This window comes from Panthera tigris, chromosome C1 (genome assembly GCF_018350195.1).
Source record: "Panthera tigris isolate Pti1 chromosome C1, P.tigris_Pti1_mat1.1, whole genome shotgun sequence".
Taxonomy (NCBI): domain Eukaryota; kingdom Metazoa; phylum Chordata; class Mammalia; order Carnivora; family Felidae; genus Panthera; species Panthera tigris.
The window spans coordinates 185,362,344-185,378,512 of record NC_056667.1 but is presented as its reverse complement, the minus strand read 5'-3'; the positions used below and the strand labels follow the sequence as shown (position 1 = coordinate 185,378,512).

Genomic DNA, 16,169 nt, shown 5'->3' with positions numbered 1-16,169 from the left:
AAGCAGGCTCCAGGCTCTGACCTGTCAGCACAGAGCCGGACGTGGGGCTCGAACTCACAAACCGTGAGATCATGGCCTGAGCTGAAGTTGGTCACTCAACTGACTGAGCCACCCAGGCTCCCCCAAAACATTTTTATTCTCAGTAGCTGTTCAGGTATTTTAGTTTCCAGAGACTTGGTAGGAATTCTCAGAGCAAATGCTGTGGCAAGACTGAAATTTCTTTAGTCTTCATACTATTGGGAAATTTGTAGCTAGATGTGAAAAGGATACAGTCCTCTCTCTGCATTGTAGCCAGGTGAGCTTTTCAAACCTTGAATCTTATAATACATCTGCCTAAAATCCTTAGTCACTTTCTACGCTTAAGGCAGACTGTAAATTCCTATTTATACCATCTGGGCCATGCCTACCTTTCTACACCCTCAACGTTTGTCCCTTGCTTTTTGGTCACTTGGATCTTCTTTCAGATTTCCTGTGTTTTCTTCTTGCCACAGGGCCATTATATAGGCTGTTCCCTCTTTCGAGAATGCTCTTTTCCTAATTCTTTAATTCTACTGATCTTTGTTATCTCACCTTAACTGTTGCCTTAGAGAAGTCTTCTTTGATTCCCTCATCAATGTTAGGTTCCTTTTATTATGCTTTTGTGTGTCATGACTTCTTATTCTTCATCTCTTTGCAAAAATGCATTTAGTTTTCTGTACTAGATAAATGCTTCATTATAGTGACTTTCCATCTGGTTTTATCATTGTATTACCAGCTCCTAGCATAATGGCTGTCATTTGTGTTTAAGAAATACTTATGGAATCGATCAATGAATTTCTGACTAAATCCTGCCTTTGCTTTAAAGTCGTCTCCTGGAGTTCTGAGCAGCTTTCAGAGGCAACTACCTTAGGGTATTTAGACAATTGTTCATAAACATTTTTTATTGAGGTATAATTTATGTAGAGTCAGAGGTACATTAATCATAGCCCTGTCATGGAATCCATTTTTAGGTGAAGAACGAGGTTTCAAAAGGTAGTACCATTTAACTGTTGTTTAAAAGGAAAAAAGGGAATTCTGACATTGATTTGAACAATCATCATAATAAATGTGGGAACCTCACAAAATTACTTCTTTGAAGGCCATTGTCATTTGGATGTATGGCTGTGCTATATTTTGTGAAGGTTTTTTTTTAAATTATTTATTTTAGACCTCATTTATTTTAGTTTTTTATTTTTTTTAATTTACATCCAAATTAGCTTATAGTGCAATGATGATTTCAGGAGTAGATTCCTTAGTGCCCCTTACCCATTTAGCCCATCCCTCTCCTACAACCCCTCCAGTAACCCTCATTTTGTTTTCCATATTTATGAGTCTCTTCGGTTTTGTCCCCCTCCCTGTTTTTATATTATTTTGTTCCCCTTCCCTTATGTTCATCTGTTTTGTCTCTTAAAGTCCTCATATGAGTGAAGTCGTATGATTTTTGTCTTTCTCTGACTAATTTCACTTAGCAAAATACCCTCCAGTTCCATCCATGTAGTTGCAAATGGCAAGATTTCATTCTTTTTGATTGTCGAGTAATACTCCATTATATATATACACCACATCTTCTTTATCCATTCATCCATCGATGGACATTTGGGCTCTTTCCATACTTTGGCTATTGTTGATAGTGTAATTTTTATTCATTTTGAGAAAGAGCAAGCGAGGAGGGGGGGCAGCAAAAATGGGGGACGGACAGAGAGCGAGAGACCAAGAATTCCAAGCAGCACAGATCCCACTGTGAGGCTCAAGCTCATGAGCCTCAGATCATGACCTGAGCTGAAACCAAGAGTCGGATGCTTAGCCGACTGAGCCACCCAGGCTCCCCTGTGAAGTTATGTTTTAAGAGTCTTATTTCTTCAGCAAGAGTTTGTAACTTGAGTGTCCATGTCTATTAATGAGCTTTAGTTGATCTGAACTCCCAGAAATTATTTGCAGAATTGTGTATGTATGGGTATTGTGTTTATCTTTTTATGTAGTGTTTATTAATCCTTTTTTTCTGAAATTTTATTATGGAACATTTCAAACTTATAATAAAGTAATGACATTAGTGTAATAAAACATATATACCAGTTATTCAGCTTGAATGGTTATTAATTCATAGCCAGTCATATTTCATCTATACCTAATTAGTTTTCCTTCTTTGACTGCTCCTGCTCCTGTCCTGATTGATTGATTGATTATTTATTTATTTATTTATTTTTATTTTTGAGAGAGAGAGAGAGAGAGAGAGAGCGCTAGCGCAAGCAGGGGGAGAGGGGCAGAGGGAGAGAGAAAGATCCCAAGTGGACTCCATACTCAGCACCGAGCCTGATGTGGCGCTCAATCCCACGACCCTGGGACCATGACTGAGCTGAAATCAAGAGTTGGGCACTCAACTGACTGAGCCACCCAGGTGCCCCTGCCCTGATTATTTTAAAGCAAGTCTCTGACACATTTCACCAGTAAATATTTCAGTATGTAACTTTAAGAAACAAGCAGTAATAAAACAAAAAACAAAAAAAAACCCAACCTAACTATAATAGTTATCAAATATAAAAATAACCTATGATAATTCCTTAATTTTATATCATCAAATAACCAGTCGTGTTCTGCTTTCTCCAGTTGTATCATACACTTTTTAATTGTTTGAATCGGAGTCCAAGAAAGATTCATATGTTGGTTATTGATTATTTTTAATCTGTTAGGTTTTCCTACTATCTTTTTTCTCTAGAAATTTATTTGACTAAATTCATCAGTCTATCTTAACAGCATTTGCTATTTGAAAATAAAGGAAATGTCTTACTCCTAACAGCATTTGCTATTTGAAAATAAGGGGAATGTCTTACTCCTCTTCATACTTCTTCCTTACATCGTACTTGATATAGTGCATTATAGAGAGACATTAAAAAGTCCTTTTGGAATTGAAGGGGGAGAATTAGAAAATCTGATTCCTTTTTACAGGGACAAATTTAGTGTGAAATTTGACACACTTTTAGGAAATACTATCTTTTAATAAAGAAACTTATTTCAGGGGCGCCTGGGTGGCTCAGTCGGTTAAGCGGCCAACTTCGGCTCAGGTCATGATCTTGCGGTCCGTGAGTTCGAGCCCCGCGTCGGGCTCTGTGCTGACAGCTCAGAGCCTGGAGCCTGTTTCAGATTCTGTGTCTCCCTCTCTCTGACCCTCTCCCGTTCATGCTTTGTCTCTCTCTGTCTCAAAAATAAATAAACGTTAAAAAAAAAAAAAGAAACTTATTTCAGTTGCTTTGAAGACATTATTCTCCCCTCAGAGAAGTTCTTTATTTTTTCCAGTTCTTAACTTTTTTCTTTTTTTCAGTGCTTATTTATTTTTGAAAGAGAGACAGAGTGTGAGCAGGGAAGGGGCAGAGAGGCAGAGACAGAAGATCCAAAGCAGGCTCTGGGCAGACAACAAAGAGCCCTATGCAGGGCTTGCACTAACAAACTGTGAGATCATGACCTCTCCCGAAGTTGGACGCTTAACCTACTAAGCCACCGAGGTGCCCCTAGCTCTTACTTTTTGAGCCTTTAAATTAAATTAAAATCCAAGACCTTTTCATTGTCTTTCTCACTTTAAAAATAATATAGGCTGTTTTAATTTTTTTCTGTAACTCAAGAGTTACACATAATTAGAATATCCTCAGTATTCCTTACCTCAGAGGTAAACACTTAAAAGAGTTTAGTGGATATATTCGTCCAGGCTTTTTTCACATTTTATTTAGTTTTTTAATGGAATTATAGTTCACATAATTGTACAACTTGCTTTTTCTACTTGGATATTTTTCCATTATAGAAAAAATATAAATCTACCTTCTTTAAAGCCCTTATTTATATAAACATTTATAATCAGTGTGCTGAATATATGACCCTTGATTTCTAGCTTTTCTATATTTGTCATTTATAATCTGTCACATGGTTTGTTGTATGAAATGTAACTTAATTCCAATTGTATATTTGGCAGAAGCTCTAAGCATAGACTATTCATTTGTCTTGGGTAATGTGCAGTTTGATTTTACTCAGTAAACTTGTTTTTTGGTTTTGGTTTTGTTTTATCCCAAATCTGTTTATTGGAATAGTTTCTTACTCATCTTGAGTCCGGGTGCTTTAAGGGCTTCCGTCTGAAGGAGCATCCTTCTATAAGCCTTGCTTTTCCTCCTGTAGGCTGGCAGAGGACAGTGGAACAGCCAACACACAAAACAACCATTTGTGCATGGCTAAAGATGGTGTTGATTTTGTAGCATCCTGGGCACTTCACGTCCATGAAGTAGGAGTTGGGGCTCTGCACCAGGTGTTTCTTCTTGTACTTCCTCTTCTCTTCCAGGACAGGTGGAAGAGGTCCTTCACAAGGGGCATGTTCTTGTGAGGAAGTATAAACTTGTTTTTGCCACTTTGAAATATATTTCTTGGGGAAAATATAAAAGTATTAGGAAAAGAAGTTTCAAATATATCCCTGAAAATAGAATTTATTTCTTAAAAATAAGTTTTGTTTTAACTGAGCTCTAGTCTAGAAGTAAGCCTTCTTATCTAAAATATATACAAGGTTAGTTTTTCTGTTAGTGAAAGGTGCACATCCTTTACCTTTGGTAGTTTCTTTAAGTACATGATGCCATCTTCAAGTTTGGTGCTTTTTTTCTTTCAGAGATAAAAAAAAGGACTAGAAGTTAGAAGAAGATGCTGGGATCTGAACGTGGTGTTGTGGAAGAATGGTTATCAGAATTCAAGGTAAATTGGATTGGTGATAGGAATGTATCATATGATTCTATATGTCCATAATTCAAACAGTGAATATGTGCTCTGGAGAAACCGAAACAAATGTTATGATATGAAGTGGAAATGGCAAAATATGAAATAATGTGTTTCTGTAATTGTAACTCTTTAAAAAGGCACTAAGGTGAATAATGGCTAGAAGGTAATATGGAAAAATAAAAATAGTTGTTAGGATTGATGAGGGGATATATCCATTTTTAAATATATTTAATAAAAAAGGGGAAGCTTCCCAGCTTTAATAAGGCACAGACATAGGATTTGTGTCTTATATTTTTATTTCCTGTAATTAAAAATCATTCATTGATTTTATTTAAAACTATATAACTTCTGAACACTAATAGAAATAAATGTTTCATAAGTATAAAACGCAAGAATAAAAATATATTCTAGGGGCGCCTGTGTGGTTCAGTCGGTTAAGCATCCAACTCTTTATTTCAGCTCAGGTCATGATCTCACAGTTTGTGAGTTTGAGCCCCACATCAGGCTCTGCACTGAGGGTGCAGAGCCTGCTCGGGATTCTCTCTCCCCCTCTCCCTGCCCTCTTTCCCTCCCCCAAAATAAATAAAACTTATTGTGTGTGTGTGTGTGTGTGTGTGTGTGTGTGTGTATTCTATACTTATTTTTTTTTTAGACTAGGTTAGTTTTTTTTTTGTTGTTGTTGTTGTTTTAGTGTTTTTATTTATTTTTGAGACAGAGAGAGACAGAGCATGAGTAGGGGAGGGGCAGAGAGAGAGGGAGACACAGAATCCAAAGCAGGCTTCAGTCTCTGAGCTGTCAGCACAGAGCCCGACGTGGGGCTCGAACTCCCAGACTGTGAGATCATGATCTGAGCTGAAGTCGGATGCTTAACTGACTGAGCCACCCAAGCACCCCTAGAGTAGGTTAGTTTAAAGTGACCCTTTTCAGCAAATCTTGGTACGTGTGATTTCTAATCATTTTTCATGGTTGACTAGTTAGAAGAACTGTACACTATAACATCCTAACAATTTGTCTTATTAACTCTAATGATATTTCTTGTATTAATTATCTTTACTTTTCTTAATTGACTCTATCATAAATCTTTTCAAGAGAAACTGAGGTAAAATATATTTCCTGACTTCCCAAATATTAAGTTTGCTTTTGATTTCCTTTGATGTTTCTTTTAGGCGTTACCTGACACTCAGATCACCAATTATGCAGCAACTTTACACCGGAAAAAAACACTGGTCCCAGCCCTCTATAAAGTTATTCAAGATTCGAATAATGAGGTAGGAAAGCTTATAAGAAAAATAATTTCAACATAGTAAAGTGAAATATGTGTACTGAAACACATATGTAAGTTTTGTAGTTTTCCCTCCTCTTTTTTAAAATCCTTCTTATGGAACTGGAAAACTTTCTACTGTTTTTCATTCTGATAGTTGCTTTGGCTTTCCCTTTCCCTTTCCCTTCCCTCTTTATATTTTTAAATGTTTTGACAGATTTGTTCCTGTTGAGGACTGTATGTTTTGAGTCTTGATCTGAGTGACCATCATCTCAATAGATTACTTATTTATTTGAAACTTTTCTCTGTTTCTGTTTGGGATGTTTCCTTTTCTAGAATCCAAATGTTAGCCTTACACTGATTCAGCTTTTTTTAATTTTAAGTATGTTTGCTGTTATTTTATTGACAGTGTGGAAGTGTATATATTACTCTGATCAGTGAACTCAAACTGGTAACATGAAATGATGCTGCTAGTAAATTTAGCTTGAAAATGATTGGAGAAAGCACTATTTAGCCTAAATAGTTAAGATCAATAAACTTAGAGTAAGAGTTTCCTGTTATTCAGCTTTGTGATAGAAGAAGGAAAAAAAAATTCAGCTGTTGAATCTATATGTTAATTTATGCAAAATACACACATTATCTTTCCATTAACACAATAGTATGACATATAGTTTTATCACCACTGGATTCATGTATGCTTTAAAATGAAAATGAAAGGAACACACAGGAAAGTAGCTTCTTATCTTCCCAGATACAGCCTCCAAGAGTGCCTCTGCTGTGTACTGGAGTGAGTTTGAAGAAGTTCAGGTAATCATCTCCTAACCAGCAGCTTAATTTAAAGTGCATCTTAATTTTTGTCCTACCACTAAAAGCTTGCTTTATTGACCTCTTTCTTTACTATCTCCTAAACTTGGATTGGCTCTCAGTTAGGCTTGCATCTGTTGCTGTTTATAGCAGCAATTGCAGGATTCATTTGCTTCTTTTTCTCTTGCTGTGTATTTATGTTTTATAACTTTAGGTGTAGTAATGTATATATATTCATATCCTTTTTGGTTAGGAGTTTTCAGAATTCTGTTTGAATAATGAATGTGTGTTATTTCCTACCCCTTGTTTTGCACTGTCTTAACATTTAAGCTTTGCTTATTAAAATTTGTTTTATGCTTTCTCTTTACATTGTAAGCTCTTCATGAGCAGTGGTCATATAGTCTGTATTTGTTACTTCCCTAGAATCTACTATATTATCATGTACATAATGAACACTTAGTAAATATTGATTAGAAGAATAGTGAAACACAAAATGAGATTCTAAAATGCTATCATTTTCATTAACACTCAAGTATATAAAAAGGATTGGTTTCCTTTTTTATACTTTAGAAGCTCTGACATTAAAAAAAGTTATTCACATTACTTTATATTGTAATACTTCATAATAATGTATGAGACCTTATCATGGGTAGAATTGGAAAATTACAGCTTGAGAGATAAAAGCTCAACAGTAGTCATTATAATCAACCAGTTGCCAGAGCAGAGCTGTCTTTCCATCTTTTCTCCTGTCAGGTTATAAGGTTCTAACCATGTGGTCATATTTCAGAAAAGCAGAATGTAGAGCTCTATAGAATCTCAAACTAATTCTGGATTTCAGTTATAGAAGGAGGCCCCTTTTAGTCCTGATTTTATTGTATTCTGAAATGTAACTGTTTTACTTAGTTAACAGGAAATTATTTCAGAAAATCGTCACATGCCACATATAATATTAATTTAAGCTTATGGTGATCTTACAGTTTTGCTTTAAAGACCTTAAAAGTTCTTAAGAAAGTGTATTTCCTAGTTTAGTATTACGTATCATGGCCAACCTGTACTGCAGCTGAAATTTTAATCTCTACACCAAACTTATTGCTTAATTTTCCTCATTTCCTTTGTTCTAGAGGTTTCCACACCAAACATATTGCTTAATTTTCCTCATTGCCTTTGTTCCAGATCCTCTAGTCACTCTTGCAGTTCTTCCCCTTCAGGAAGACCTCCATCTAATCGTTATGTTAACCCTATCACTTTTTCATGATTTGATTCCCTTTCCTTCTTCCTTCACATGGCTCACTTCTCTCTTTACCCAGCTAAATTTTCATAGGTCATTTCCTTGCAAACATTCTTAGCTCCTTTGCTTCTCATTCCATTCATTAGTTCTTTTTCTTTGGGGGAAAATCTCAACACTGGAAAAAATCCAGCCATCCATCTTCTTCAGGCCTGTACCTGAGCAGCAGAACATACTTGCAGAACACAGTTTTGTTGACTTTCTCCACTTTAAATGCAGGACTAAAAGGCTCAAGGTCACATAATACTGCCTTGCATTCTTGCTTTACTTTCTTGGTACACTGTCCCACTGCATTTTACACCTTCTCTTTCCTCATACTCTTACCCTCCTTTTCCTCATCTCCAGCTTGCTTTCTGTGTCCTTAAAAAAGAAGAAGATAATTGGGAACTCTCATATTTTCCCCTTCCTATCTACCACTCTACCAGCTTTTCCACCTACATTCTTTTGCCTTTTCTGCTGTTCAGTGGATGAAGTGTCTCAGGTGGTATCAAAGTGTCTCTTGTACTTAGGCCTGGATCACATCTTCTCTGGCCACCTCAAAGATTGCTCCTGCAGTTATCCCTCCTCATTCCTTCATCATTGATTTCTGACCAAACTCCTCCTCCTCCCCATTTTTAAAAAAAGCAGAGTAAAAATTTTGACAACTCTGTATTTCTTTGCTATGCTTAGTTAAAATGTAGTCTTTTACATGCCATTGTGGTTCTTGCTACTGAGGAAGGGAAGTTAAGGTCTTTATAACAGAAACGAATCATAATTGTACCATGGCAAATAAAATTGAGAGGCAGCAATTCTGGAGTCTTTGACTAAAGAGAAAAATAGATTTAAAACATAGATATATATTTTTAATAAATACACTTATGAGAGCAGCAATCTTTAATTCCCCAAAAGAGCTTTTTTGTCAGTACTTTAAAAAGATACCAGCAGTTGACTATTTTCAGAAATTTATTACTTCATTATTGACACTACACGGAATATACTATTTGTAGTTAAATAATCCTCACCTCCTACTCTCAACTTTCATTCTAGTATAAGAAATGTGGGATAGTGGAAGCATCAACTTGGTGTTCGAAGACCTGAATTTTAAGTGTCTTCCTCCACCACTAACTTCTGTGACTTTGAGCAAATTGTCTGACTAGTCTAGACTTCTGTTTAAGGGGAGAATTGAAATTTTTTGAAGATTGTAAATATTATGACAGTGATTTCACATAATGGGCCTAGTAGTTACTAGACACGAGGGTGTACATGTGTGTGAACTTTTTTAGCTTTAAAGTCATTCCCTAAGAGCTAAGCTTAGCTCATCTAAATATATTAACTGTACAGTTAACATTGGGTTTGTTGATTTTTGATTTGCAATCTTGAAAGTAGTGACTTATTCTAGACAGTTAGGTTATTACAGACCTATATAACTTCATTCAAACAGATTTCCAAATGTATATGCATTATTTAATCATTCAGAAAAGAAGGTAGCATATAAATACTGAATGATTCATTTTAAAGCTAGTATTAAATTTTAATTTAGACATTTTTTATAGTTTCTTGTCAATGTGTTATTTGCATTTTAAAATCATACCCAGTTTTGTGTAGTCTATAGTTATTTGAACAAAACCGTTTTAGATTGGCAGTACATGATTAGGAAAAAGGGAGAGATTTATTTAACCTGCTCATTTTCTTTAGTTTTCAAGGTGAAAAAGATCTTCATAAGTCCTATTGTGTGATATCATATGAAAAATTTAACACTAAAAAAGCTATTCCTATATTTTCAAAATCTTTAAATATAATTAGTAGAATTTAGGTCAGTCTTAAAACATAAAAGTAATTCATTTGTTTTACTTGTATGTATGTAAAATATTAGCTAACATTTTGGATATCCAATTATTATATATTGCAAAATCCCTTTGTCTACTGAGTAGTATATAATTTTATTTAAATCATAATCTAAGTTGAGATTTAAAGTTTATTTCCAACAAGAGCATTTGAAGTTATTTTCTTTCAATAGAAACTTTTTAAAGTGGAGGATAGTAAGGGCTGATAATAATAGAAAAGGAAACTTAATATAAATGTAGTACATTGGTTAAATAATTATCTAACAAATTTAACGGATCAGTGTATTGAAAAATAAGTTGATATTATATGGGCACAAAATACTTATAGTTAGTAAATTGGTCAGTTTAATATATAGTCTCTGTGCATAAGTAGAGATTAAGGTTTGGGACACATTGATTCAAAATATGCAAAAATTAATACTGAAAATTTATTTTTTAAATATTACACAAGTATATGTGCTTTAAAAAAAACACAGTTACAGCAAATGAATAGAAATAGCTAATGTACTTTATTTTCCTTTTAGCTTCTGGAGCCTGTCTGCCACCAGCTGTTTGAGCTCTATCGTAGCTCTGAAGTTCGACTTAAGAGGTTCACACTGCAGTTCTTGCCGGAATTAATGTGGGTTTATTTACGGCTTACAGTTAGCCGAGACAGACAGAGTAATGGTTGCATTGAAGCACTTCTGTTAGGAATTTACAATTTGGTAAGTTGAAAAAGATAGTTTGGGAAACTTTAAGTATTTTGTAAAAATTTTCTGAAGTAATACTTAAAGAATATTTATTAAAAAAATAAATTGAAAGGTCTACTGAGTAATTTATTTGAATTTATGAGAGGCTTAATAAGTAATTGCCAATAATGCATTTTATAAAATAGGTGAAAATATTGTAATTGATAGCATTGTTAATGTTTTATGACTTATCTTTAAATTACTTTATTTGACCAATGTTTATGAATGTGCTCCATTTAAAATTTTTGAAATTTATTTTGAATAATCATTTGATAAAATATATACTTGACACTGTATTGTTAGAAATTCTTCTAAGAAATTCTTAAGTATCTTAAACATTATTCTGGGGTTTTTTTCCCCACAGTGTCCAGTTAGGACTTTGGTATTGAAATTCCTGCTCTTTGAAGATATCCTTTGTATTTAGTATTCATTGTAAACAAGCACTCCACATAATAAATTTTTTTTTCCATATTAATTTTTCAAATTTAAATCCAAGTTAGTTAATATATAGTGTAATAATGATATCAGGAGTAGACTTTAGTGATTCATCACTTACATATAACACCCAGTGGTCATCCCAGCAAGGGTAAAGTACCTCACAAAACATTGAGTTTCACTGTAAATAAATATTTTTCTATACCAATGTTCAACCCTCAAAGTATTATCCCTTAAAAGATCATTAGAAAACATTTCTATCCCTGGAACATATATCTGAAGAAAGGAGTATGGCCTTTGGAATCATTTGTATTTTATTTAAAACTAGGCCCTGCCATTTGTTTGCTGTTTTAAATTTGGTCAGGTTACTTAATATCTTGACTTCAGTTGCTTCATCTGTAAAACAAAAATAAAACATTGTTAACAGGATTAAAAACAATTAGGAGAGGCGTGCCTGGCTGTTTCAGTTGGTAGAGCATACAACTCTTGATCTTGGGGTTGTGAGTTTGAGCCCCACATTGAGTTTAGAGATTGCTTAAAAATAAAATCTTAAAAACAAAAAAACAATTAGGAGAATCCACATACTACCTGAGGTGTTTAATAAATGTCATTAATAGTAGTAGCAGTATCAAGTAGTATTAAGGGAGAGGTTTTTTTATATGAAAAGCTGGTCTAGGTATAAAATTCTCTAATTTGCCAACTTGCCTGATTGTTTTTTCTTTTAAAGCAGGAAATTTGTTTCATATATTACTCTCTCCTCTAGTACTTAGCACAGGCACTTAGTAGATGTATGTTGATTTAATAATTGAATTTGGTGGGGCGCCTGGGTGGCTCAGTCGGTTGAGCATCCGACTTCAGCTCAGGTCACGATCTCGCGGTCCGTGAGTTCGAGCCCCGCGTCGGGCTCAGGGCTGATGGCTCAGAGCCTGGAGCCTGCTTCCGATTCTGTGTCTCCCTCTCTCTCTGCCCCTCCCCCGTTCATGCTTTGTCTCTCTCTGTCTCAAAAATAAATAAACGTTAAAAAAAAATTAAAAAAAAATAATTGAATTTGGTATTTTCAATTATGTTGAAAATTAAGCTATCTTTTACTCATTTTTTTAACGTAATAAAATTCAGTAGTGGGACAAATGAAGCAAAGTATTTTTAAGCAGGATGCTGACAAGTTCTTAACAGTGCTTATTGGTGCTATGGTTTAATTATCTTTTAGCATCTTAAAAATAGTGTACTTACAAAGTAAATGGTCAGTTATATATCAGAATGTAACCCATGCTTCTGTCTTCTTCTAATTCATTTACTGTCTGTGGTCTTTCTTCTCTGTGGCTCTCAATTTTTCTTACCACCTAGGGTTTCTTTTATATATTTATTTTCTTTTTTTCACTTTCCCTCTCGAGAACTTCTCTCTTGTTTCACATAGCCTCAGAGGGAGTTTTATATTGCCCTCAGCTTAAACAAACTGTAGAACATCCTTCTTCAAGAACACACAAATATAAATAAAAGTTATTTGGCTTAATTTGAAATTTAGGAATAAAAATTAAACTCGTATTGCCTAACTTAAATTAGGTCCATCCGTCTTACCGTAGACTTTCTCTGAGGCATACTGGCCTGAATGTGGTAATAACTAGTTTGACTACAAAATAGTTAAATGATCTCTCCAAGGAATTTTTAAACCCATTTTCCTGCCAAAATTAGAGGTAAGGCCAATGTTCACATATAATTGGTACTCTCCTGTGACATATTAAACTCAGAAATGAGCCCTACAGAGAAGTTCTTTTGGGTTTTTGTTTTGTTGATGATAGTTATTGTTGTTGTTTCTTCCATTTGTGCTGTGTAACTCTCAGTCTGTCTCCGACCTTTCTTCTAGGTCTACTAAGGGGGCAGCCTTCTCTCTCTGGATTTTATGCTAATTATGAATATATTAATGTGGATTAATATGTAAAATTAATTAATTAAAATTAATTGATATGTAAAAGAAACATAGACCAAATGAGGCAGTAGAGGAAAAGAGTGGTAATGGAGGAGCATTTCACCCCTCTATATGCTAGTGTCTATAGGCAGATTTTTATTGATACCTGTAGACCACCAGAGGTACCAGAGACTAGAAATGAAGGACACCATTGTCCTTTTCATTGAAAGATAAAGTGCTTTTAAAAGAAAACAATTTTCTTGCAATTCAGTAAAAATTACTTAAATATGAATCTATTTTTAATCACTTGGACTAATATTCATTATGTTAATACGTAGCTTAAATTGGGTCATTAGTCTTTTGCTGAATAATTGTAACAGGTTTTTTTAGTCAGGATTCATTCTGTGTTAGAATAATGTGTTTTTTCTTATTTAATAAGTATTTCTTGGCTAAAACATATAATCTGTTTGACTCAGATCTAATTGCTTATAATCTCCCTGTCCTATCTGTAAATTTAACATGAAAGATGATTTGTGTGCCTGCTTTATGTCTTTGCTGTCACATTGCATTTGATTTAGTTACAGTATTGTGCTGCATATCTCTCAGAGGGTAACTCAACTACTAAACTGTGTAATTTGCTAATAGGTTAGAAAAGATACACTAGGATAGTAATATTTTTTGTATATTGCTATTTCTAAAACTCTTCCTCAGTTGTCAATGATATATTGGTAAATTAAGAATTTTTTTCTTATAGCCCTGTGATTATTTATCTTTGTATGTATTTTTTAACTATAGGAAATTGCTGATAAAGATGGAAACAATAAAGTTCTGTCTTTTACTATCCCTTCCTTATCCAAGCCTTCAATATACCATGAGGTAAGTAAGATTGGAAAGGTAGAATTATTTAAAATTACTCTGAGTAAGATGGGGTGCCTGGATGGCTCAGTCAGTTAAGTGTCCAACTCTTGATTTTTGCTCAGATCATGATCTCATGGTCTGTGAGGTAGAGCCCCTCGTCAGGCTCTGCACTGCACAGAGCCTGCTGGGGATTCTCTCTCTCCTCTCTGCCCCTCTCCCGCTCACACTTTCTCTTTCTCTTCCTCTCAAAATAAACATGAAAAAAATTTTTATAAAAAATTATATTGAATAAGAGATCAAAGTCAATTTTTCACCAGAGATAAACACTAACACATCTTTATTGATTTACTTCTTAACAGTAGGTGCCTGTTAGTGGTGTAAAGCTATGCTGTTATCAAGAGAGGCAGAAAGTAATTAATGGAAAATTTCCTCTAGTTCTTATTTATTTCTTTTTCATTCTTATACCACTATCATTTTCACTTTTTTATTAGTCTTTTATGAATTTTTAAAAATATTCTTTAATTTTTTGAAGTCTTCCATATTCATTAGAAATCTGTGTTAGATTGATTTTTTTATTATTTTTTAGGAAACTGTCTACTTAAAAGGATATTAATACCAATTATTTCCATTTAAAGGAGTCTATAACTGACGCACTGTGTCTATTCATTAACAGCACACCTTTGAGTTTTGCTTATATTTATTTGAACAATGTGAGAACCCTGATAATCATAATAGGTAGAAGGCTGCTGTTAAGCTGAAATCCTTCTGCCTGCTTTATTTAAGGATATATTCTATGAATCAAGCTTCAGGTCTATAGTGGCCTTTGGTGTATAAAGTTATAAGGAAAGCACTTAAAGAAACTTTACCAGTAGTCCAAAAATTATTTTCCATTTTCTTATCAGTAAACAGTATCCTCTTGTTTCACAACTCCATGCTGCTATTTATTTTCTTAATTAATTCCCGTGGGACTTCATTGTGTATTGGAAATAGAATGCCTCTTATTTAGCCAAGACTTGTTTTAGCATAAAATATTTCTGAGAATATAATCTTAATTAGATTTTAATTAAGTTCTGTGTATCATGTTACAAAATAAAATAGAGGATAGTGAAACATTTATGAATGGATGCTTCTAACTTTAGGAACATCTAATCAATCGTGTCACTAGTAAAGAGACATTTGATTATAGTGTTAAATATTGTTTATAACTCTCTGTACCTTTAAGTTTTTATTTTAATTACAGTTAACATATAGTGTTATATTAGTTTCAGGTATACACTATAGTGATTTCAACAATTCCATTACTTCATCTAGTGCTCATCATGACAAGTGTACTCCTTGATCCTCATCACCTATTTAACCCATGCACCTTGTTTTCTTCATTGTAGAATGGGATTAGTGAAAGTATCTACCTACCTGAAATTAGACAAACTGCAGAATTTAAATGTACAGTGAAGTCTCAAGCCTGCTTTGTGTTCTGGAATACAAATAAATTAAAATTAATGAATCTGAAAAAAAATTTTTTTAATTTTAAAAATAAAATTGATGTTTTTATAACCTTTAGTCTTTCCAGCAACTTTTTTTTTTCTTTTGGGAGAGAGAGAGAGAGCGAGAGGGCGAGCATGAGCAGAGTCAGGCACTTAACTGACTGAGCTCCAGGCACCCCTCTGGCAACTTTTCTTATTCTGTGTTCTAAATGTAGATTCATTCCATAATCTTCCAAAAACAAAGCAGTATATTTTTAGTTTTATGTATTATATATAATTTCCAAAAAGAGCTGTAGAATGTATGCAATTGAAAAATGCAAAAGGTTTTAAATAAGAGAAATGGTCTTAAACTGCCTTCTGCTAAAACAAAGCTAAATGTCCTTATATGATACAGATTTTTACTTCATATTAAAGACACAGTCTCATACTTTACCTTATTTTTGTAGCCCTCAACAATTGGATCCATGGCTTTGACAGAAGGGGCATTGTGTCAGCATGATCTCATCAGGGTTGTTTATAGTGATCTTCATCCTCAGAGGGAAACATTCACTGCACAAAACCGGTAATGGTCAAAACTGTAGATAGTAATAATTATTAATTTATGCTTAATAGTTAACTCTAATTACTTTGGTTCAAGTTTGGTGAGAGAAGAAGCAAAAGGTTTAAAATGTCATACTAGTGAAATACATTATAGTAGTGAAATACCTATCCATCTAATGCATGGTACTGTGTGTAGTCATCTTGTGTAAAGCAAAATAAAAACTAAAAGTGTGGGCATAAAGTCAGCCAAACCAAGGTTTGTGTTCTAGCACTATATGTTAAAAGGT

The 16,169-nt window shown here is 34.0% G+C and overlaps 1 protein-coding gene and 1 pseudogene across 10 annotated transcripts in view; one reads left to right on the top strand and one right to left on the bottom strand.

Annotated features, from left to right (window-relative positions):
• Positions 1–16,169, top strand: part of FAM126B (family with sequence similarity 126 member B) — a 90,354-nt gene that overhangs the window by 39,611 nt on the left and 34,574 nt on the right. For 7 of the 10 annotated variants that reach the window (XM_042995041.1, XM_007090007.3, XM_007090006.3 and 4 more), the window contains 5 exons: positions 4,655–4,737; positions 5,928–6,029; positions 10,459–10,638; positions 13,796–13,876; positions 15,789–15,904. In XM_042995041.1, coding sequence (XP_042850975.1) covers positions 4,687–4,737; positions 5,928–6,029; positions 10,459–10,638; positions 13,796–13,876; positions 15,789–15,904 — 530 coding nt within the window. In that variant the 5' untranslated portion in view covers positions 4,655–4,686. Of the gene's footprint in view, positions 1–4,176; positions 4,304–4,654; positions 4,738–5,927; positions 6,030–6,773; positions 6,830–10,458; positions 10,639–13,795; positions 13,877–15,788; positions 15,905–16,169 lie in introns of those variants that run through there. The other 3 variants (XM_042995042.1, XM_042995040.1, XM_007090008.3) reach the window with 2 other exon arrangements.
• LOC107180344 lies at positions 4,100–4,368 on the bottom strand (annotated as a pseudogene).